Below are 24,426 nucleotides of genomic sequence, written 5' to 3'. Positions count from 1 at the left end.
TTGATACGGGTTGAACATAAATAATCTCCATCTTTCACTGTTCTTTATAATAAATCCCGTCGACTTTTGATCGGATACACTGTTTACCGAATCAACTTTACTTCTTTTTTATAAGAATCAGTCTTTACCGATCTCAGTCTTGCCATTTTGGCATATGGTAAAGCATCTTTGCTAAAAGAAGGGGAGTTTGATGGATTTATTAGGTCCTTTTGAAATAGATTCAGCAGAGTCGGCGTTAGAAACGGTCCGACAAAGAATCATGTTTCAGTCTGACCTAAGTTTCCTCTGGTTTAACATCGGTGAGTCATAGTCCCTCTGATTATTTGGTCTCGGCTTGAGTGAAAGGTGTTTTGGAGTACAAGATATTGGCGATTCAAGACGTTACGGTGGTTTTAGGTGAAGAACGTCGCCGGAATTTTCTCTATAGCAGCGAAGGAGTCAAAGGCGGTGGAGAAAAGGATGGTGGACTCAGAATACGTGTCACCCACACGCACCAGGAGATTGCCACGTCGCAGTTACTCATCAACCAGCACTCATGTTTATGAAAGTTTTGTATTATATTATGTTTGTCAATGTGTTAGGCCTTAAGCCATTTATGTACTCCATTTACCCCACGAGGTTTTAATGAAATCAGTTGACAAAAAAAAAAAAACAACAAATTATGTGAAATCATTCATGTATAAGAAAACGAGGTGGTGTTCTGGATAGGAAACAGTGTGAAGACTGTACGAAGATGAAGCACACACAGAAAGGTCGAAGCGATTCACTGTAAAACGTTCGTATTGACATTTCACAATTGAAAACAAATGTATTCTCTAAATCAATTTTATCATATTGGAAAAGAGAATGCAAAACCTTTGACAAGAAAAGTATAAAGAAGTATCAGACCTTCAGTTCAAAAAAGAAGTATCAAACCTTTTTTAAGAAATAAGTAAGAATCCCTTTGTTACTAATTAGCGTTATTGTGCGAATTTATACTATGCACATATAGGTTGGTAAGAAAGTATGTTTTAAACTTTATGCAATTATGTTAGCAATGATCCTCCGTACGTTTCAGTAATAAACATGAAACAAAAAGCTGGAATCCCTCCAAAACAATTTCAAGCAAAAAGTAGGAGATGAAATGACATGACCCCATATGGTCCAAAATAATCTCCAAGAATACCCCATGGACCGATGTGGCCACATAGCCGCAACGATATTTAGCTGTCAACGCAACGATTCTACAAGTTTAACTTGACCGTAAAATTTGTGAGTTTCGTAAAGATAAACACAGACCATCCATCATCTATCTCATGATTGTTTTTATTTTATTTTTTATTTTTTGAAACAAAGTCTACTAATCAACATTTTAGATACGTTAGATGGCTAATACTATTGGGCCCTAGGATGGCTCAGAACCGCTACTATTTGTAAATACCTTATCAGTTATCATAATATCATGCGAGGGGTAAAAGCATCAGAGTGAGCTCACGTGATCCCCGTTCCATGGCTTTTATGTCCACCACGTTAGGGAGCTTTGGTGCATGAGCAGTTGAACACCTCACCACACACAGAGTCGCACTTTTGTTTATTTTTCTTTTCTGTTAAAAACACATCACACTTTATCTCTTCTGTTATAGCAGTGCCCCCTTTACTAAACAACTATATTTTCTTGTTATTTTCTAAATAGTATTTCTACTGCTTTTTATTAAATAATATCATTTGTATTTTCACAATTGATATTATTTATTTTGTGTGTGTCAACAATTGATATAATTTTTATGTGTATGATATATGATATTTACATAGTTTAAAATTGCATGTTACAATCATCAAGAAGAAAATAGATATTCCGGATTATGTATCTTTGAAAATTTTCATATATTAAGTTGTATCCTTTTCTTATATACTCCATTATATAATAGATTCGTGATTTATATGGAACTTTATTTCAAGGCATTGAATAGTCTTATATCTTATAGATAAGGCTCAAGTGTTAAGAGCAATGCCGACCAAATCTCTTCGTTAGTGGACTATCTTTCGTATAAAAAATAATAATATTGCATGAAAACATCTTTTTTCTTGTACTTGTTGAAAACTTAGATTTAAATTTATTTTGTCATACTGAAACAATATTTTTACTGTATTAGTAAAAAATAATAGTATTTACATGATTTAATCTTTCGCTAAATATTTAATAACATTTACAAGGTTAAGGTTCGTAACTTCTTGGTTACAAAGTCAGAATCCGTTTTATTTTAACGACTCGTACTAGTTAAGATTGGTCTACCGTTCACGAGATGCAATTATCCAAAATAATTTAGTAAACGTAATTGGAGAGGTAATCAAAGCAGCATGATGAGAAAAAAGAGAGGAACATGGCCTAGAAAGCTTCACCCATTTGGCTTATACTAATCATAATTACCTGGAAAATAAATGATTAATTACTGATTGATCAGCTGATCAAAAGGGTAAATGCGTTGTCATAGTCCTTACCAACAAAGTAACAATATATCTACTACATGAAAAACTACTTTATATTATTGTAACAAAATATCACCTCTTTTTAGTTGTTTTTTAGCAAGAATGTCACGGATAATAGGCTCTCCCCTCTCTCTCTTCTAATTTGTTTCTTTGCATATTAATATCACACACAATATACAGTAAAGAGTAGAGTGACGTTTGTTTGGACATGCCTTTGTTGCTTGGTCCCTTTATCTTTCTCTAAAATTTCCATCTCTTACATGAACATACGAAAAAACCAAACCCACCACTAGTTTGTTGGTGGTGCTTCACCAATTGACTTGACAGATATAAAAGAAGAGAAAGTCTTTACTTATAGATCTGACAATCAGAAAACCAACAAAAGTTTCTTTGCTTCTTTGCTCTTTGTCTTCTTCCTCTTCTCAGCATAAATCCACATCTTCCCTCTCTTTTACCACAATCTCTTTTTCTCTTTTCCTTTTGGGCAAAAATCAAGAAACAGAGAGAGAGAGAGAAAGAGAGAGAGAGAGAGAGAGAGAGAGAGAGAGAGAGAGAGAGAGAGAGAATCTTGTTATCTAGGTGGGTTCTTGTTTTTGGGTGTTACCTTACTTTCTTTCTCTGTTTTTTAGCTATGGAATCTTGCTCTGTTCTTGAAGTAGACATCAACGGAGAAGAAACTATCTTTCTCAATAAGGTAATAACTCCTACTCTCTCTATAACAGACTCTCTACACAATTAAACTTATGCTGAAAAATCCAAACTTTAAACATTTCTCAATGTTTAATTTCACTTTTCCTTATCTGGGTCATTCCAAATTTCTACATAGCTATTTATTTTCGTGCGTTGAATGTTAATTTCGTAGAAATGAAGTTAATTTGAGTTCTAATTTCTGCATCGAAAACTGTAAAAAACAAAAAAAAAATATTTTATGTGATTTGTTTTTGATTATATGATAATATTACGGCTCACGTATGGTCTGTGACTCTGCCACATTCAGCATTTAATGTTGTTCTATCACTAAATTACCTTAAAACGAGGGCACAAAAGCTTACTCTCTCTTCTTGTTAAAAACTTAAAACCAATAACTAATTCAGAACCTGTAACTGATTGTGTCTTGTAAGAGTGATGAAGCAGATGTCTCAATCACCATTTATTGCATGTTTTGTTCTATGCCTTTCCTTTGACTTTCTCTGCAAACAAACAAAATCTGGCCCATTAATAGGAAAGATAACTCTTTAATAAGAAGAGGTTAAGAAGTTGCTCTCTCCTTTGCAATTTGCTTGGACACTATTCACTTCCCTTTTGTTCTCACTTATAGCTGTGACACAGAGACCATTGTGTAGTTAGATATTTAATTTCCTTTATGTCTTTGTAATAAGTGTTCATCATTGTTTTTGCCTTTATTCCTTCACAAAAACGGTAACATGGCATTAAAGTTTAAACCTTTTAATGCAATCATAATGGCTTTTTGATTTCAGCAAATCATATGCAAGTATTCTGGAACATTGAAGAAACTGCTTGGGAAGTCTACTTGTTCTTCCAGTGGTAACCTCAAGGTGATCTTTAATGACTTCCCTGGTGGAGCTGAGAGTTTCGAGCTTTTGTCAAGGTTCTGCTACAACAACTGTGAATGGACTGTGATGCCTTCAAACCTAGTCTTCTTGCATTGTGCTGCTAAGTTCATGGAAGTCACTAAAGTCTTGGCACAAACTGAGAAGTGTATGGAGGAGATTCGGTACTGGGCATGGCCAGAGGTTCTTCTTAGTTTGAAACAGTGCCAAGAACTTGAAACATCCTCCGAGGCTGAGTCTTTAGCCGTTAAGTTGATGGATGCGCTGGTGGAGAAACTGTGTTTAGCCATTGAAGCGAGTCCCTCTAGCGCTGCTTGCTCGCCTTCACCGGATAGCAGCTTGTTTCGGTTCTCTTGTGACAGTAAAAGCACAGAGAGTTTCAAGAACAGCTCTTCGAGGATAACATGGTGGTTCGATGAGGTTCTTGTTCTGAGTCCTGGCTTGGTTAAAACGTTCTTGAAGCTGGTGGTGTTGAGGAAGTTCGATAACGTTACCATCGCTAGGTTCTTGTTCTATTACCAGAAGGTCAAGTTCTGTTCAGCGTCATCAAATGAGAAAAGAGAGATTCTTGAAACGACCGTTGATACTCTCTACGTGTTGGACCGAAGCTGTGTTCCTTACAAGAGTCTTTTCGGTGTTTTGAGGCTTGCTCTTGGGTTACACATAGACAAAAGTGTTATGAACAAGCTTGAGGTTATGATTGGTCAGCAACTGGAACAAGCAACACTCGACAACCTCCTTGTTCCATCTCCATCGAAGTCTAGTCACTTGTACTATGTGAATCTTGTTCTTAGATTCGCAAAAGCTTTCCTTGACGGAGGGAAAAGAGGATCATCACAGATGAAGAAAGTGGCGACGTTGATTGATCAGTACGTAGCTGAAGTGGCACCTGATCCTTGCTTGAAACCTTCAAAGTTTCTGTCTCTCCTCACACTCGTTCCTGACTCAGCAAGAGAGTCTCATGAAGATATCTACCGTGCTATTGACATGTACCTTGAGGTAACGTTTCAAGATTCATCTTAAACTTGAAAATGTAAAAGAAAGTCTTACAAAACTTCTTTCGCTTGTTCAGGCACATGCAGGATTAACCAATGGTGAAAGACTCAACTTGATAAGAGCTTTGAGTTACGAGAAGCTTTCAGTGCAGTCAAGAGCACATATGTCGTGTAACACAAAGTTTCAGGAGATTGAGACATTAGATGATGAGCAGCAACAAGAGCGGAAGCAGCTCGTACTGCGAGTGGAGAAGGTTGAGACTTCAGGAGAGAATGAGAAGTTGAAAGAGCATATAGAAGGGATACAGTGGAGGGTAATGGAGTTGGAGAGAGCGTGTTTGAAGATGCAGACTCAGATGGAAGTTATCAAGAAGAGAACCAAGAGCACTAGCAGAGGAAGCAACAGATCGCTTCCTAAGCTCTGTTCTTGATTGGTGTTGAGAACTGAAGCTGTAGCGTTTAGCTTTACTACAATAATATTTGTATATATAGAGTGATAAAAGAGGGATCATAAGAAGTCGGATTGTAATCACAATATGTTTCTTATTTTTTCAAAGTACTTTACTGTATTTTCTCTATTTTATTTTTGCTTGCGGTCAAAAAGTTGTAAGAAAAAGTTAATATAAGATCATTTTAATGAAGAGATCTTTATGTTCTTGATGATACAAAACTTGAATTTTATAAGTTTTCTTGTGAAAAGAGATACCAAGAATGTAGACAAGAAACAAGAATTGTGAGTATATAGTTCTTCCTTAAGCGTCACTCTTTTGTAGTTTCAAGATTCTGAAAAAGAGATAAAACAGATCTTTTGGACGAAATAAAAACTGGATTTTAACAGTTGAGACCGAGGAGAGAGAGTCATTGCCGTTGCCGTGTACAACTCTTCACGACAAGAAGAATGCTTCATATTCAAGTAATGAATTGAATACACTCAAAATATTTATATGAATTAAAAAACTAGAACTTTATTCTTTGAACATCTATATGCATATGCGTAAAGATCTCTGTGTTTCTGCTTACATAATGAAAGATTTTAGAAAAATAAATAAAATTGTAGTAACACAAAGTACATTTCAGATAAAATTCTAGATTCATCGCCATTGTTAATTAAACAATCAAACTAAACATGAGAGGTTAAAAACAGAGAACTAACAAGATAGATGGAGGAGACATAATAGAGATGAGACTACTCGTAGATAGTTTTGAGCTCAGGATGATTCAGCAGCAGGTTGAGTCACACCATGCTTCAGCAACAACTTGGTAAGCGAGTCAGGAGAGTGAACATGGTACTTAACAGTCCCCGATGGAGTCAGAAACACCTCAGCAAGCTCAAGCTTCTCAGATGTCAAGCTCGTGCTGTCCATAGTCTTGCTCAGAACCTTCAACGCGAGCTCGACGGCCTCTTCTCTAGTTGCATCCTCCTTGTAGTCTTGTTTCAGAAGAGACTGAGCCGCCTGGTTGTTAGCTCCAACGGCTGCAGCTTTCCAACCACCATAGTTCCCACTCGGATCGCTCATATACAGTTGAAACCCATGGTTCTTATCCCACCCCGCAAAGAGAAAGGACACTCCAAAGGGACGAAGACCACCGAACTGCGTGTACCCTTGCTTCGTGTCGCAGAGAGACTGAACCAGCTGCTCAACAGGCATAGGTGGGCTTGGACACGAGCCGTGTTGATGAGTATGTTTGCGTCGGACATGATGCCGGCGACGGCGCAGGCCACGTGGTCGTCGATCTTGTACATTTTCTCGGAGTAGGTGGAGGTTTGGAGAAGCTTGGAGGTGACTTTCTTCTCGCCGATGGCGGAGCCTGCGTTACCGATGGCTTCCATTGCGTACTCGACTTGGTAGAGACGGCCTTCTGGGGAGAAGATTGTGGTGCGGCTATCGTATCTTCGAGACATGTTTTGAGAGAGAGCTTCGCCAAATACTTATTAATATTGAGATCGAGAAAACGAAATCAATCAAGATTGTGAAAATTTCACTAACACAAGCCAAGACGCTTCGTATACAATAATCGCTTGATGTAAGATATAATTACATCAACCAGATTCGTAACCTAGCTAGGGCTTATCTAATTCTATAGAAATTCGTACAAAAATACTGCGACAAACGAGGATACTCAGATTCCGAAACCAATCGAGAATATAAAAATGGAATGGAATGGATACAATTTACCTCAAAGGACTTTTATTTTGATCTCTTTTTCGCTGAGAATTTGCTCGAGACCAAAGATGTGTGTGAACTTGTTGGAGAAGACAGATGACAGAAGGAAACTAAACAAACTTTCTGTGTCGGGCCTTTATTTTTTTCAAAACATGTACCTATGGAATATAGTGAAAGCCCAAATTATAAAACTAAGCCCAATATAAGATCAAATCAACTACCGACCGTTTCTATTCTCGACATCATTTTTATTCTTTTCTTTTTATATAACTCAACTTTCATATATCGAAAGAGCTTTAAATAATTTAGTACATTAAAAAAATTAAAACTATTTAGGGAACACATGGTTTAGAGCACCCACAGTGGCTCAATTCTGGACAAGTTTTTAGAGATAAATATTAATATAAAACACAAAACTACAAAAGAGACAACAAATAAGTAGAGAAACGTCTCTTCTTTTAATTCTATCAAAATTTTAACTGTTTTAATTAAATTACAAAACTGTTTTATGTTTAAATATTTGTAAAGTAATGCTGAGAAACTCAATTTCAGAAATCTATCACCGATGATGCTCTTATATTAATTATAATACTATTTACAATGGTTTATTAAATTTTCTAATTTAATAGTTAAAAAGATGCAATGGTGTATTGAAAAAGAAATTGAATCATTGAAAGAATTCAACAATGTTGAATCTTTGAATATAAAGAAAAATTGACCCCACAAAAGCCATGTATCACAAAACTATTAGCCACTTAAATTTTTGATTTGTTTTTTTTTGTTCTCTCAATTATTTGATATCAATTATCTCTGAAACTTTTATCTTAAAAAATATTATTTTTACTTCAAAATTCATCATTTTTCATTCTCTATAAATAGATAATTGTTTTATTTGATTTGAACAGAGAAAAAACTCATCTCTTCCTACTATAATTTTTTTATTAATCTACAACAAACTCTTGTTTTTATATTTTTCTTCTTTTTCAAGTGAAATGGATTTCAACAATAACCCTTTTAACACATAAAACTTTATTAATTATCATTTTAACTATTCAAATCTCAATAACTATCAATTTCAAAATCAGTTTTCTAGCCAACCCTAACTTTTACCAAATTATGGTTATCGATCAAATTTCTTCATGCCATCAGCGGTTCTAAACTATCCTTCAAATGATGGATAGATGATGTCATATTCATCTCAAACACTCTCTTATTCTTCTACTCCACATGGTAATGAAATTGTTACAAATGTTAGAGCAACTGAATTTCCTAAATTTTCTACACAAATGACTCTTGGTAGTATGAACGGTCTTTACGAAGTCACTCCAAATACAGAAGATTCAACTTCTACTCACCGGAAAAGCCTCAAATGGAGGACTGCGCAAAATTTGGTGTTACTGAATAGGTGGATTAAATATAGAACATACTGTGTTGTTGGCAGAAGCCGAAAAGGTGACGAATATTGAGGTAAGATTGTTGAGTATTGTAATGAGCATTGCTCATTTGATCATCCACGTGATTTGATATCCTGTAGAAATTATTTCAACTACGTAAACAAAACATTGGGGAAATGGATCGTTGCTTACAATAACACTAAGCGTATGCAACAAAGCGGGTAGTCGGAGAATGATGTATTGGCGAAAGCACAAGAGCTACATCCAGGTGATAAGAATGGACACTTCAATTTAATGTCAGAATGGGTCGTTGTCCATGATCAACCACATTATGTATCCAGGTATGAGGAAATACTGGCTCTGGAAGGAGTGGATCTCATAGATCCCACGAAAGTGATGCTAGTGACTTCAACTCTGTAAGATCCAATGCTCGTCCAATAGATAAAGATGGAACTAAAAAAAAAACTAAAAAGCAAGGTAAAGGTGCAGCTTTGGAATTGGTCAATGAAGATTTTATTGAATACAAACAAATCAAGGCGCAAGAGTTGGAACGCTTGGAAAAACGAGCCATGTTGCAAGAGGAGTCAAACCAAAAGCGAAAGGAGGCAATACAAAGACAAGAAGAGGCAAACCAGTTGATAAAAAAAAGACTTAGACTAAGAAGACAAATATGTGGTTGAAGCTGAATGAAAAGGAACATCTCTCAATGATCAGAGCAAAAAGCTGTTCCAAAACGAATTATTTGGAAATAAATTGTGTTCACAAGTGGACTGTCAATATCATGTTACTTTATGTTTGTTTGTATCATTTCACTTTATGTTTTAATAATGTTTGTTTGTCACGTTCTCTTTTAATAAAGTAATATGTGTCTTTCGGTTTTTATTGGGAGAATCTTATCCTCCAACCACTCAATATGCTTTAATAATGTTGTCAAGTGTCCATAAATTTTTCGTCAATGTGCTCCTTGACTTTTGGCTATTCTTAAGAGAATCCTATCTTCCAACCACTTAACATACTAATAATATCGTCAAGTGTACGTGACTTTCATCAATCTTATCCTCCAACCACTCACCATTCTTTAATAATGTTGTCAAGTGTATGCGACTTACATCAATCTTATCATCCAACCGCTCACCATGACTTTCATCAATCTTATCCTCAAACCACTCACCATGCTTTAATAATGTTGATTCCATTTTCCTATAAATGGGGACTCAATCTTTCATTGATATACCGATAAAATAAATCTCAACTTACTAAAACAATCTCAATGGATCCATCAGAATTTGTTTTTGATATCGAAGCTTACAAAAGTCAGTTTAAAATTGAAGAAAGGTATATCCTCAACACTTTTAGCGAATGTCGACAAAAAATAGAACAAGACTATCCATCTAATAGCAAGACAAGATACTTGAAGAGAGATCATGTAGCTGCAAATCAAAGACTGATTGATGACTATTTTTCTAGTCAACCTACATATGACGATGCAATGTTCGTCGACGATTACGGATACGAAAACATGTTTTTCTCCGGATCATTGGGGACCTATCAAACAATGACGACTATTTCACTCAACAATTTGGCGCAACTAATAAAGAAGGTATATTTCCATTAACAAAATGTACCACGGCCATGCGAATGTTAGCATATGGTGTTGCAGCCGACGCGGTGGATGAATACATCAAAATTAGAGGTACTACAGCTTTGGAATGCTTGCGTAGATTCTGTAAAGATATCATAAAATTGTACGAGCAAGTGTATCTTAGAGCCCCAACTCAAGATGACATGCAGAGAATTTTGCATGTTAGTGAAAAACAAGGGTTTCCGGGGATGATTGGGAGTATTGATTGTATGCAATGGAATGGAAAAATTATCCTACAGCGTGGAAGTGACAATTTACTCGGAAAGATAAGGGAATCACCACTTTTATTCTTGAAGCTGTCGCATCCCGTGATCTATGGATCTAGCATGCTTTTTTGGATGTCCAGTCACATTAAATGATATAAATGTTCTGGATCGTTCACAGGTGTTCGATGATGATATACAAGGAAATACTCCAAGTGTAAACTTTTTCGTGAACTAACGTCCGTATAATATGGCGTATTATCTAGCTGACGGTATCTATCCTTCTTATACTACTTTCATCAAATCAATTAGGCTTTCTCAGAGTGAACCAGACAAGTTACTTGCACAAGTTAAAGAGGTTTGCCGGAAGGACATCGAACGTGCATCCGGAGTCTTGCAGGCTCGGTTCAAAAGCATTCACAAACCAGCTCGCATGTGGGACATTTCCGATTTGGCTATTATAATGAGGTCATATATAATATTGCATAATATGATTGTTGAAGATGAACGAGATATATATGCTCAACACTGGACCGACTATGATCAATCTGAGGCAAGTGGGTCTAATGCACCACAACCATTTACGACTGAAGTGTTATCTACACGATGCATGGTCCTAACGGGCTGGGGGGCTAACTGTTGGGGTCAAAAACGGCCACGACGAAATTAACACCCAAAAATCCTCGGAAATCGTATTTCCGAGAAAATAGTAAAAGAAAAATACGATTTTCGTAAAGAATAACCAATACGAAGTTTTTACGAAGAAGTATCCTTGAAAGCTCAGAATGGACAACACCAAACTCGGCCATTACGTAACTACCGCACATACACGCTGTCCGGTCACTACGTAGCAGCCGAGTGCTCGTTCCGCTCGGTCGCTATGGAGCGACCGAGCTCGAGCCAAAGCTCGGTCGCTACGTAACGACCGAGCGCTCGTCCCGCGTAGCGACCGGGCTCGAGCCGAGGTTCGGTCGTTGTGAAGCGGCCGGGCTCTTCCGAACATCAATACGACATCAGTCCATGCATTCTCGTCAAAACCTTCAAATGTTATCTCCCAAAGACCGTAGCGAGCTCAATCTATGTTTTCCGCTATTCTAAATCATCAATCAAACTTTGCGGATTAAAAACCGCGGAAAGTTCGTTCTTTATCGAAAGAAATCGTAATAAACGTGTCGAGTCGGAAGACGGCCCATAGGGACCTAAGACACGACTCGAGGCCCATCCTACAATTTCTTAAACCAAAGGCCCGTAAACCCATAAAGAGGGAAGGACTTCTTCTAGGACGAACTGACACTAATCTTCGACGCCAAGTAGGGGCTGTCACCTTAAGGAGTGGTAAAAATCTCAACACGAATGTAGAAGAGGGTATCACCATAGATGAACCCCTGAAAATTGGGAGAGCCCGAAAGAGTAGATGTAAACCAATAGTGCTTGATGACCTCGAACCTGATTCGGAGCTTCCCCCTAAAAAGGGAAAGCCAGACCAAACCAAAGAAGTTCAAAAACCTCAACCCGTTCTCAACGACCGAGAAGAAGAATCAGAAGATGAGGAGAATGTCAATTGACAAACACGAGATTGGTCGATCAACATGCCGCACCTACCGCACCGAGACCCGTCACATCTTCTGGATCTACGGTGGAAAGAGTGTATAGAACTTTACCTCCCTTCCCTCCCATCAAGTAAAAACAAAGCGCAAGATATATAAAGTTATTTGCAAGAAGGACTTTGACAAAGTAGTTATTGAAATGCCACTCAGTGACAGTACAAAAGTTTACCCCTCTATAAAAAAAATATGTTAAAGACATGGTGTCACAAAGTTCACCAATATCAGAGCGGAGTGTCAAGATGATCTCAGAGGAAGTTAGTGCTATGATCCAAGGAGGAACCCCAACCAAAGAATCAGATCCTGGGAATTTCGTTTTAGATTGCACTATTCACAATAAACGATTTTCTCTATCTCTTTGCGATCTAGGCTCCAGCATAAACCTTATGCCGCACTTTGTCGCGATATCTCTCGGTTTCACAAGATTCCAACCTACGAGGATCACTTTAGTTCTTGCTGATATATCTGTTAGAATACTTGTAGGAATTCTTGAAGATGTACCTATCATGATAAACAGATGTCATATACCTACAGATTTTGTAGTGTTGGAATACAAGCACGAATCTAAGGACCCCCTTATTTTAGGAAGACCATTCCTAGCTACTGATGGTGCGATAATTGATGTTAAGGAAGGCCGCATATGTTTGAACGCCGGTTTCCTTCCGATGACCTTCGACTTGGAAAATATGATCAAACGCCCTTTAATAGATAATCAAACCTTTTTCGTCGATCATGTTCCTGGGCTAGCTGAAAGATCTTTCGCTGACATATGTTCAGATGACCATTTAGAAAAAGCACTTACTACCTTCGTATACGACATACTCAGCACTAATAGCAAAGTTGATGAATATGCTTGATTACTAGACACACGTGACGAGGTCATGAATGTCGATACGGCATAACACAACAGCAGAGAAATAGATGTCGATCGATATTTGCAAGGCACTGTCGATCGACGGCCGCTCGCGCTAGACAATAGGAGCTCGGAGAAAGCACCAAAAGTTGAGCTGAAAAAACCACCAGCTGGGTGAAATATGCTTTCCTTTACGACAAACCGTATCTCGTTATTGTTAACACTAAACTTAGTAATGGGGAACTTGCGTTATTAATAAAAAAACTTCGCAAATACAAGAAAGCTATTGGTTATTCTGTGGATGATATTCCCGGTATCTCCCCCGATTTGTGCATGCACCATATCCATATAGAAGATGGTTCCAAATTATCGATTGAACTTCAAAGGAGGTTAAACCTAAATTTGAAAGAAGTAGTAAAGAAAGAAATCATCAAACTCCTCGATGAAGGAATCATCTACCCTATCTCGGACAGTAATTGGGTGAGCTCTGTGCATGTTGTACCAAAGAAAGGAGGTATCACGGTGGTGAAAAATGATAAGAATGAGCTTATTCCTACGCGAACAGTGACTGGACATCGGATGTGCATTGATTACAGAAAGCTGAATGCAGCCACTAGGAAAGATCACTTCCCACTCCCATTCATAGATCAGATGTTAGAAAGGCTGGCTAATCACCAATACTATTGCTTTCTCGACGGGTATTCCGGATTTTCCCCAAATTCTTATACATCCTGATGACCAAGAAAAGATGACATTCACATGCCCTTATGGCACCTTCTCTTACCGAAGGATGCCATTCGGTCTATGTAATGCTCCTGCTACCTTTTAAAGGTGCATGATGTCAATCTTCACAGATATGAACGAAGATTTTATGGAAGTCTTTATGGGTGATTTTTCAGTTCACAGATCTAATTTTTAAAAACTGCCTAGACAACTTGTGTAAAGTGTTGGCTATATGTGAAAAAAAGAACCTTGTCCTAAACTGGGAAAAATGCCACTTCATGGTTAATGACGGAATTGTCCTTGGGCACAAGGTATCAGCAGCCGGAATAGAGATAGATCGTGCCAAAATAAAAGTTATGACCGGTTTACTTGCACCCACGACTGTAAAAGACATGAGGAGTTTTCTCGGACATGCTAGATTATACCGGAGATTTATTAAGGATTTTAGTAAAATCGCTAGACCTCTCACTGCTCTGTTTTGCAAAGAAGTGAAATTTGATTTCACACCAGAATGCTTAAAAGCTTTTGAGGAGATTAAAACTGCCTTGATATCCGCCCCTATCGTGCAAGCTCCGGACTGGAGCCTCCCATTTGAGATAATGTGTGACGCGAGTGATTTTGCAGTCGGGGCTGTTTTAGGTCAGAAGAAGGATAACAAGCTACACGATGTTTATTACGCCAGTTGCACTCTCGATGACGTGCAACGAAACTATACAACAACGGAAAAAGAATTACTCGCCATTGTCTTCGCGTTCGAGAAGTTTAGACAATACTTGGTCAGTTCAAAAGTTGTTGTTCGCACGGACCACGCCGCATTGAAATATTTAATGCAGAAGAAAGACGCAAAGCCAAGACTTCTGCGATGGATCTTGTTACTCCAAGAATTTGATATAGAAATAAAAGATAAAAGAGGAGTTGACAATGGAGTTGCTGATCACCTCTCCCGAATAAGAGTCGAGAATGATGTCCCATTGATGACTTCCAACCAAAGGAGAACATATATCAAATGGACTCTTCATTCATCGGTAACATATGTCTTACGTCTGAAACGATGTCGATTGATACCACTGAGGGAATGTCGACCGTTATCACGCATGAATCGTCGAGCGACACCATTCCTGGATTATCGATCGACGATACTGATAACCGACATCACGACTCATTCCCCAATAAGATTCTTATCGGCTTGGAAGTCAATGTCGCTTGCAGCCAACTTAAATCTAAATCGAACCCTACAAAAAATAGAAAGTTAAGTCAGGATGTGCACGCAATAAATGGAAATATCACAAATAGACCCTGGTATGCTGATATAGTAAACTATCTAGCTGCTGACGTAGAACCGGAAACTTTCAAAGGATATACAAAGAATAAATTTCTGAGAGAAGTTCGACGATACTACTAAGATGAACTATATCTCTACAAACATTGTTCAGATGGAATCTACAGATGCTATGCCGTAAAAAGTGAAATTCCAGATATCCTATTTCATTGCCATGGATCTGATTATGCTGGACATTTCTCCACCTTCAAGATGGTATCAAAAATTCTGCAAGCAGGTTTTTGGTGACTAACCATATTTCGCGACACTCATGCACACATAGTTAGATGTGATAGATGCCAACGAAGAGGAAAAATCAGCAAAAGACACGAAATAAACATAATTTTATCCTCGAAGTAGAAGTTTTTGATTGCTGGGGAATTGATTTGATGCGCCATTTTCCCTCTTCATATGTAAATAGATACATCTTGGTTGATGTTGACTATGTGTCCAAATGGGTTGAAGCGGTGGCTTCCCCAACGAATGAGGTAGAAGTTATCATTAAAAAATTTAAAAGCATCATTTTTCCGAGATTTGGTGTCCCTAGAGTGGTGATAAGTGATGGTGATTCCCATTTCATTAATAGAATGTTTGAAAATTTGCTCAAAAAGCATGGATTTCACCACCGACTTGCCACCCTCTATCATCCTCAAATGAGCGGACAAGTAAAAGTTTCAAATAGCCAGATAAAAGAAATCCTAGAGAAGATTTTAGGGACCACAAGAAAAGACTGGTCAAAAAAGTTGGACAACACAATATGGGCCTACAGAAAAGCTTTTAAAACACTTTTAGGGACAACAGCGTTCCATTTACTTTACGGAAAAGCTTGTCATTTACCGGTTGAACTAGAACACAAAGCAGCTTGGGCAGTAGAACTAATTAACTTCGACATCAAGCCAGCTGCTGAGAGGAGATTGATTCAACTTAACGAGTTAGATGAGATTAGACATCTTGCGTATTAGAATTCAAAGATATACAAGGAAAAGGCGAAGGCCTACCATGACAAGAAAATCATCTCCAGACATTTCAAACCGAACGACCAAGTGCTCTTGTACAACTCCCGTCTGACACTTTTTCCTGGAAAACTTCGTTCCCGATGGACAGGCCCCTATACGGTCAAAGAAGTATGACCTCACGGAGGCATTACTTTAGTAAGAAAAGAAGGAAATGAATTCACAGTGAATGGACATAGAGCAAAACATTAATAGACATAAGCAATTATCCCAGACAGTCAAATTCTACGATTGGATCCTCCAATCGCCGATTAGTTCCATTTGAAAGTCAAGCTTACGACTTGAAATAAGCACTGAGTGGGAGGCAACCCACTAACTTATTTAGAAAATTAGACTTTTAGAATTTGGATCTTTTTCAAATAAAAAAGAATAAAAAAACTAACTAACTAACTAACTAAAATAACTTTGCACTTTAAAAATCCAACATCGATCGACATTGCACTCTCTACGTCGATCGATAGTCGCTGTTGAGTCGCGGACCTATTTAAATCGACACTTCATTGATTTCATCCTAAATTGCGAAAACTCTCTGAAACATTCACCCATCGATTTCTCTCTTGTTTCTCTGATATACCATGGATTTTACCCACTTTCAGCCATTGTATATAAGTTTTTTAAGATATAATTATTATTTTTTGGAGTCTTTTTAGAGTATTTACAGGTTCAGGTACGTTCTGGAGAAATATGGTGATTTTGGAGTCTTTTGAGGTGCAGAACTGCACAGACACGTCAGATATTTAGCTATGGATGGAGACCTTCCCACCATTAGATTGAGCCCATATTTATAAAAAAGATATATCTTTGAGTTATCTTTCCAATGCCGCCGGGTTTAGGTCAATCATCATCCTGTAGTAGAGGTTATGTCCGTTTTACTGAAGCGTGGTCAGTCTGCCTCGCGAGAGGAAGCTGTCGAGGAGATGAAGGACTGACGATCGATGAAACAGCATTGGTGTCGATCGACAGTGATGCCAGAATATGTGCTGAGCATATTTTGTGACCGCTGAAGCCCATAAGCAACCTCAAATTACCAGAATACTCTTAGACGACCAGAAACCCTATTTATGTTATTTATAAGCCATTGTTGACGGCTTCGCTATCTAAGCTTTCTTTAATTCTTGTTTTAGGTTAGGAGATAAGGGAAGAACTCCTTCAGACTCCTCCTAGAACTCCATTGGTTTTGGTTTTATATCTATTGCAGATTTATATCTATTCATCTATGATTTTTGTGACAAACTTCATGTCTGAATAGATCCACCTTTTAGATTTAGGGTTTATTTAGGTTATGTGAGATTAGCCCCAAATATGGAATTGCTAAGTTGTGATATTCATCATTGAGTATGTTCTTATTGCTTGTTCTTGAGTAATTAACTTGAACTTGATCATAGATTTATTAAGCACAAGCGAAAGCTTGGGGTTTTATCTGACTTGACTTCTTTGAGCTAGGATTGATAGAAACAAACGAGAGTTGATCTAGAAATCCTAGTGAACATTTAATCAACCCACGCTAAACGCTTACAAGAAGCGTGTCGATCGATTCTCCTAATGAGATATCGATCGACACGACGAAAGGCGTATCGGTCGATGCTCTTATAGAGACATCGATCGACGCTTTCTAAGATTTGACATCGAGAGTTGAAGGTCTTGGATGTAGTAATAGATAATCTAGAAATCGAGAGATGATCGGTTATTCTAATCATTGAGTTCTATAATATCTTGCTTAAGTCTCTATATCATTATAATCCTGATTTCCTGAATAGAAATCCTAGATCTAGCAAACCATCCTTCCATCAAACAACTCTCTGCCAAGCTGAACAATTGTCTTGTTCAACTTGTTTACTGCTTTATTTACTGCTTTGCTATCTATATTTACTGCTTTAAACCTATTAGCCTAGCTTAATGATATAACTATTAGATCTTTTGTGTGTCCTAGCTCTCTGTGGATTCGATCCCTAAGTACTACAACTGAATCTCTTATTTGAGAGAGTAAAGTCACTCCTTAGGGTAATTTGAGTGATATCATTCTCATCCGTTTTAGCAGTTCTTGAGCCTAATCCACTTGATTATCACTTCTCTATCTATTTAGTTCACTCAATCAACCGATCTACAAGGTATGACTTCAAAATTTTCAAACTTTAAAGCTTTCTAGGTGGATACTTGAGATGAACTAAAACTCTGAATTGTGGCTCAATCTAACAATATTAGGACTGTTAGATCAATGGGAAACGAGATATATACTGAATTGTGTAACCATTGTGTTATATGGAATCAAATTGCAAAGGTTGAATTTTTACAGGTTTCGCAATGAACCGTCGATCGACAACACGATATCCATGTCGGTCAATGGTTCACTCAAGCTGACGATCGATGTCGACACTCATGTATCGATCGATATCGATCATCGTTTCTTCCTCCTCGCTAATTTTGCAATTTCCTCTTGTGGTCTTTGTTTGCAGATGACCGACAAAGAGAGGAGAACCAAGAGACATTTTGATCGTCCTAGCAGTTCCAGCGCACCACCACCACCTCCGGAAACCGACCGAGATCCTTGGTCGAGGGAAAATGAAGGAGAACCCCTTGGGACCTTTGAGCATTATGCCGACCCTCACGCTGCCGTCAAGGACATCAAATGCATACCCACCGCGAAATCAAAGATGCGTGGGACGACTTTGACAGCCTATTCTACAATGAGTGGCTGAAGGTTACCATCGCACCCTATACGGAGACTTCGGCTCGAGACGGATCTAGAGGAGATGATCCGCGAGTTGGGTTTGGGAACCGTCATAGACGGATCATAGACTGCATTCAAACTGTCACACAATACGGGCGATTTATTGAGTTAAGGAAATATATCAAATCTCGACTACGTGAATTCATCTATTTCCTAAACGATTTCTTAAATATTTTGTATCTTCATCTTACCGTTTATATCGATTTCTGTTTCGTGCTTTTCAATCAGGATTTTCGCGGTCCTACGGTTAAAGATACTGAAACCTTTTACATAGCCTTTTATTGAGATATAAACTTGTTTTTGTTGAAAGATAATTATACCGTTTTACATAGCCTTTTATTGTACAACAAAACAAGTGATTAAAGGTCCCACACACGCAAATTAACCTCACCCAAGAGATTATCAAACTAACAAATTCTTGAAAGAAAGAAAGAAAAACACGATAGAGAGACACTTCATTCATTAAGAGGGACATTTGAAGCCAGGTGGCGGAGTCTTTCCACAGTCGATAAGAAGCTCAAGAGCAATGGGGATAATAAGGTCGAGGTTGAGAAGTTTGGCTTTAATGGTGGTACATAGACAAACAGCTGCGTCTAAGTCAACTAAGCCTCCCAAAACCGGACAACACTCTTTCTTGGCGCTACTTCCACCAAGCCCGATGTGAATCAAACCTCCAAGAACGTCTACACAAGCGCCTAGCTTCAACGTGTCGATTGGGCATGTTTCTGGCTTAGGTGGAGTTGGTGTTGGTGGTGTTACGACAGGAGGGGTTGGTGTCGGTGGCGTTACGACCGGTGGTGTTGGAGGTATTACGACAGGAGGGGTTGGTGTCGGTGGCGTTATGACCGGTGGTGTTGGTGGTGTTACGACAGGAGGGGTTGGTGTCGGTGGCGTTACGACCGGTGGTGTTGGTGGTGTTACGACAGGAGGGGTTGGTGTCGGTGGCGTTACGACCGGTGGTGTTGGTGTTGGTGGCGTTACAACAGGTGGAGCTGGTGTTGGTGGCGTAACGACTGGTGGAGTTGGTGTTGGTGGTGTTGGTGGCGTTACAACAGGTGGGGTTGGTGTTGGTGTTGGCGGTGGGCACACTATTGGTGGCTTGTGGGTAGGTGGTTTAGGGGTGGACGGAGGTGGTTTGACGGTGGGTGGCTTGGTGGGCGGTTTTGGGGTGGAGGGTGGTGGTTTGACGGTGGGTGGTTTGGTGGGCGGCTTAGGGGTGGATGGAGGCGGTTTAACGGTGGGTGGTTTTGTGGGCGGTTTGGGGGTGGAGGGTGGTGGTTTAACGGTGGGCGGTTTTGGGATGGGATGAGGTTTGGTAGGGGGCTTAGGGTGTGGGTGTGGTCTAACGGTGGGGGGTTTAGTGGGAGGTTTAGGGTGGGGGTGTGGTTTAAGGGTGGGAGGTTTGGTGGGGGGTTTAGGAGGTTTTACTGCCGGTGGTTTTGGTGGTTTGGCTGCTGGTGGTTTAGGCGGTTTGACGGGATGTTTAGGCGGTTTGTGAGGACTCGGTGATGGTTTAGGAGGGCTACATTCGCAAGCGAATGAGACAGCAAGGAAGCCTAGGAGAAGGAGGATAAGAAAAGAGAGGTTTTGTGTGTGAGACCCCATCTCTTAGAATGAGGGTTTGGGTTGTGTAAACGACTTAGTAAGTAGGTATATGATAGTGTGCACCTTTTATAGAAAAAGTATTCGCCGATATTTGTTTATTTTTAATAGTGTAAGCACCAAACTGTGATTAGATGATTGGAATATTAGATTTTATTAAGCAGGTATAAGGTCACTTAGTTCCAAAACGAAAATAAAAGGGTTTGTCATACTTTCCTAAATTGGCGTATCTTTGTAGTCGTAGATTCTTATCTTTTCAGGGAAATTTAGGAATAACATTCGCTATTTACGTTGATATAAGTAAACTGCTAAAGAATTTTTCACTTTTGTGCTCATCACATGGCTGCATGCTCTACGAACCTATTTGTAAATTTTGTGAAAATGTAATTGGTTAGTGTGAAAGCATTCGGAAAACACGAAATCAAATACATTAATCATTTTTAATCGGCCAGATAATGATTAATTACAAACGACAAGTCTGAGAAGGTTTGAAGAACTCAGACACTGATTTAACATGATTACCAAAAAAATACTCAGACACTGCCCTTAGAAAAGTTTCGGCAAAATCTATATTCCTTTCTGTTCTCTCTCTAGTTTTGTTACTATTCATTTATTTGTTTTTTTTTTCTTTTATATACGAATATACCTTTTTTTTTTTTTTTTTTTTTTTTTGTTTAACCTGGAGGGACTTCCATCTCCAGGGGCCAACCCCTCGGCGCGAGGCGGACCATTTGGTACTATAGGGAATTAGATACCCCAATTGTCTGGCCAGCGCATCGAACCCGCGTGTTCCGTATTAGGGTTTTTTATTTCCCCACAAGACCATCTGGGCCAGCTACGCTGGTTGAATATACCTTTGTTAACCTCAATTTTAATAGAACTATGAATTAGCTAGTTACTGGATCTGTTCCACGATTCGGTTAATTTTGAATAGCTTGGACATGCTCAGCCTATATATACCGTAACATGGAAATGTATAGAAAAACAAACAACATGAAAATGTTTAGAAAAACAAAAACATGAAAATGCTTAATTAGAAAAACAAAACTATCACTGTAGCACTCAGCAACATAAACTCGCATAATCATTTCTTATATGTTTATTTTTGCTAAAGAATCAGTAACGAATAACGATAGTACGATCTCCAATGATTTTCATTACTAGTAGGTTCCTAAGAAATTTCCATAGTTTATATTTGCATATTTGGTCAAATATTAGCTTCGTGAAGCATGCCAATAATCTCTTATATATTAATCAGAAACATTACGATAATATTTTGTATTCATGTGTCAACATAAAAATGAATTTTAGAATTCTTGGAAAAATAGGTTGATCTATCTTAACTTATATTATACTTTTTATTAAACTAACTATTAAATTTATAAATAATGTACAAAATAATATTCTCGCACTTTCCTTAAATAAAAATTACAGAATTGCCTAATATGATTAACGTATATATGATAATTAATGATTATGAATAATAAATTTTTGATGATAAATTTTGTATCTTAGCTTTTTTTTTGTTTAATTTTATATTATTAAAAGATATTAAACAACAACATTAACCATATAATAAAAAATAAAAAAATTATATGTTATATTTTGAATTTTTAAAACGATTATAAATTATTAAAATGTTAAATGTCTCACACTGAAATTTTGTGATCAATGGTTTAACTTTTTTTGGTAATAACAAGATACAAATGATTATAAATCGTATGAATATGAAGTCACATTTACTAGACATTCATGTTATATAATAATATAGTTTAAAATTAAACTATATAACATGGAGTAATACTTAAATATGATAATTTCTAAATTTGTACTGAAAAAGTATTGGACCTTAATATTTTAATTTTGAAATTTGCATTAAAAATTGCATATTAGAAATTTTGTGTTTATCATATGAGTATGAATTCTCAATAATAAATATTTATATTAAAATATATTATATATCTATGTCCATGTTATTGAAATTTAGTTATATACCATATAAAATAAATAAAATGATTGTTTTGATTTATTTACCAAAAAAATATCATAAATAAACAAGATGTATTGTTTTGATTTATGTATTTACTCTAATTAAATTATATACATAATACGTAAATAAATATAAATAATAATAGATTAAAATTAGTTTTATATATAACATTCACTCCGCGCAATTGCACGGATCTTAAGCTAGTACCTTTTAAGAATCATGTCTTATGTCTTGCACCTTATTTTAACTAAACCTCAGATCAAGTCCTTATAATATCTAAAGCCAACGCGTAAAACTGTACCGACATTGTCAATGTTTAGTCTATAATCAATATTAGAGAATGCATAGTCTAAGCGTTTTAGAAGCCACTAACTTAAACCTTCGTTATATTATTGGCATTAAAAAGTTTTTTAAGAACCTTAGGCATAGTCATATTTGTAATTTATAGGTGAAAACAATGGGAGCAACCAAAGGTTGTTGTAGTGTAGTGCCCAGTGGGTAGACAATTTATGAAGGGGTTTTGTGATTACTACTTGACTTGCGAGACACCTCCAATTCTCTATATAGTTACAAGATATGATAAAAAAACATCGTTCTCACTCTTTTTGTCTTGTTCCTTCCTTGTTAGGTCCACTTTTTTTTTTGAGAGAGGATCATAGGCAAGTTCTCTCGGGTGCTAGTTTATGTCTTTGCCTATACAAATAGGAAAAAGAGAATCAGTTCTTGGGGATATACACTATTCAACTATTCATATACATAGGTTGATAAATCTTGAACAAAGTTCCAACTTATTGGGGTCCCGACCAAAAGTAGTCTGTTGGGTTCAAGATTATTTTTCACCATGCTAACTTCATTGAATTGTTCGAAGCTATTTCTTGTAATATTTTAGTCCCACGCTTCTGAAAGATATTACGTATCTAGCTTAGAGTGATTGAGTCATGATGTCCGTGACTGATGATTCTCTTTATAGTTTTTTCATATTACATATTAATGTAAATATAATATAATACAATAATAGTAATACTAGTCATGGTGCGCGTATTCACTATGGGATTTCAAATATAATGTAAATAGGTCAACATGTAATTCTGGCTAGTATAATCGATAATTCAAAGGATACAATTTTTTTTTGATAATTAATAATTCAAAGGATACTAAATCTGTAAATGCATATGCATTCTGAAAAGAAGATCAATCTATAAGTTTTAGGTTACTTTTGTTTTTATTCCAAATGATATACTGAATCTGATAGTCAATATTCAAAATTTTAATGCCATATAAAACCATAAATGAACCATTTTTTTTACCTTATTTACTTCGACATATATATTAACATCGTCGAAAATTATTATCTAATTAGTTTTCTAAATATTCTTCAAAATTATTAGAGATACTGACCACACTTGGTAAGATAAAACAATGAAATTTAAAAGTAATTATTTTGTCCTGACGATTTATTGACGGTGAAGAAACTAAAATGAAATTTAAAAGGTGGCGGGTAGAATTTGGCGGGTAGTAACACAGTGTAACCCGTGAAGTTTGTCACTTTAAGAATTTTATTTTCTTTATAACCAAAACAAAGGGGAATGGATAGTGTGTGAGTGTGACATTATGAATGAATGAATCTCATGCATGCATGTGACTCCGCCATAATAATAAATTAATAATAATAATATAAATAACTAGTGAGTTATAACTGTACGCGTAGACTAAACATTGACAATGTCGGTATAGTTTTACAATGTACCGTAAGGACTTGCATCGTCTAAACTTGCATCGTACCGCTATACGATGTTTACACCATGATTTACCGAGGGTTTTTAGAGTGAGGTTATTAACACAAATTGAGAATCTGTTTTTTAATTTTTAACTAAAAAACTAAGTACTGGTTCTTAAAGTCTTTATTTAAAAATCGATTCTTAACTTTTTTTACTAAAAAGTTAAGAAACAGTTTCTTAAATTCTGCTAAGAACTTCATCGTAAAAACCTCTAATTAATCAATGCTCTTAGTCTATAATATCTAAAGTCAACGAGTAAAACTGTACGCGTAGAATTTCATGCATGCAAGTTCTTATAATAACTAGTTCTCTTCTCCCGGGTTCGATTAAAAAAAAATGTCAATTTTTTGCTTTTTTAACATTTCATTAATAAAGGACACA

General features: G+C 37.1%; 3 protein-coding genes and 1 pseudogene across 3 annotated transcripts; 2 read left to right on the top strand and 2 right to left on the bottom strand.

Moving 5' to 3' along the window:
• The first annotated feature begins 2,506 nt into the window (after positions 1-2,506).
• On the top strand, positions 2,507-5,673 carry LOC106439815 (BTB/POZ domain-containing protein At3g22104). Its single transcript, XM_013881337.3, has 3 exons — positions 2,507-3,160; positions 3,945-5,036; positions 5,110-5,673. The coding sequence occupies exons 1-3, from the start codon at positions 3,098-3,100 to the stop codon at positions 5,461-5,463; spliced, it is 1,509 nt and encodes a 502-aa protein (XP_013736791.1). The 5' UTR covers positions 2,507-3,097; the 3' UTR covers positions 5,464-5,673.
• A 380-nt stretch (positions 5,674-6,053) lies between these two features.
• Positions 6,054-7,328, bottom strand: LOC106439814 (proteasome subunit alpha type-4-A). Its single transcript, XM_013881336.3, is given in 3 exon segments — positions 6,054-6,686; positions 6,689-6,961; positions 7,210-7,328. Coding segments are annotated over 2 exon segments (693 nt in total). The 5' UTR covers positions 6,936-6,961; positions 7,210-7,328; the 3' UTR covers positions 6,054-6,240.
• Positions 7,329-8,439: 1,111 nt separating this feature from the next.
• LOC106442410 lies at positions 8,440-11,056 on the top strand (annotated as a pseudogene).
• Positions 11,057-18,927: 7,871 nt separating this feature from the next.
• Positions 18,928-20,345, bottom strand: LOC106439813 (36.4 kDa proline-rich protein). The gene has a single exon (XM_013881335.3). It carries the CDS (start codon positions 20,278-20,280, stop codon positions 19,138-19,140), a length of 1,143 nt encoding a protein of 380 aa, XP_013736789.2. The 5' UTR covers positions 20,281-20,345; the 3' UTR covers positions 18,928-19,137.
• Positions 20,346-24,426: the final 4,081 nt, after the last annotated feature.

This window comes from Brassica napus, chromosome C5 (genome assembly GCF_020379485.1).
Source record: "Brassica napus cultivar Da-Ae chromosome C5, Da-Ae, whole genome shotgun sequence".
NCBI lineage: Eukaryota > Viridiplantae > Streptophyta > Magnoliopsida > Brassicales > Brassicaceae > Brassica > Brassica napus.
The sequence above is the reverse complement of the archived record's forward strand: the minus strand, read 5'-3'. Positions and strand labels throughout refer to the sequence as shown.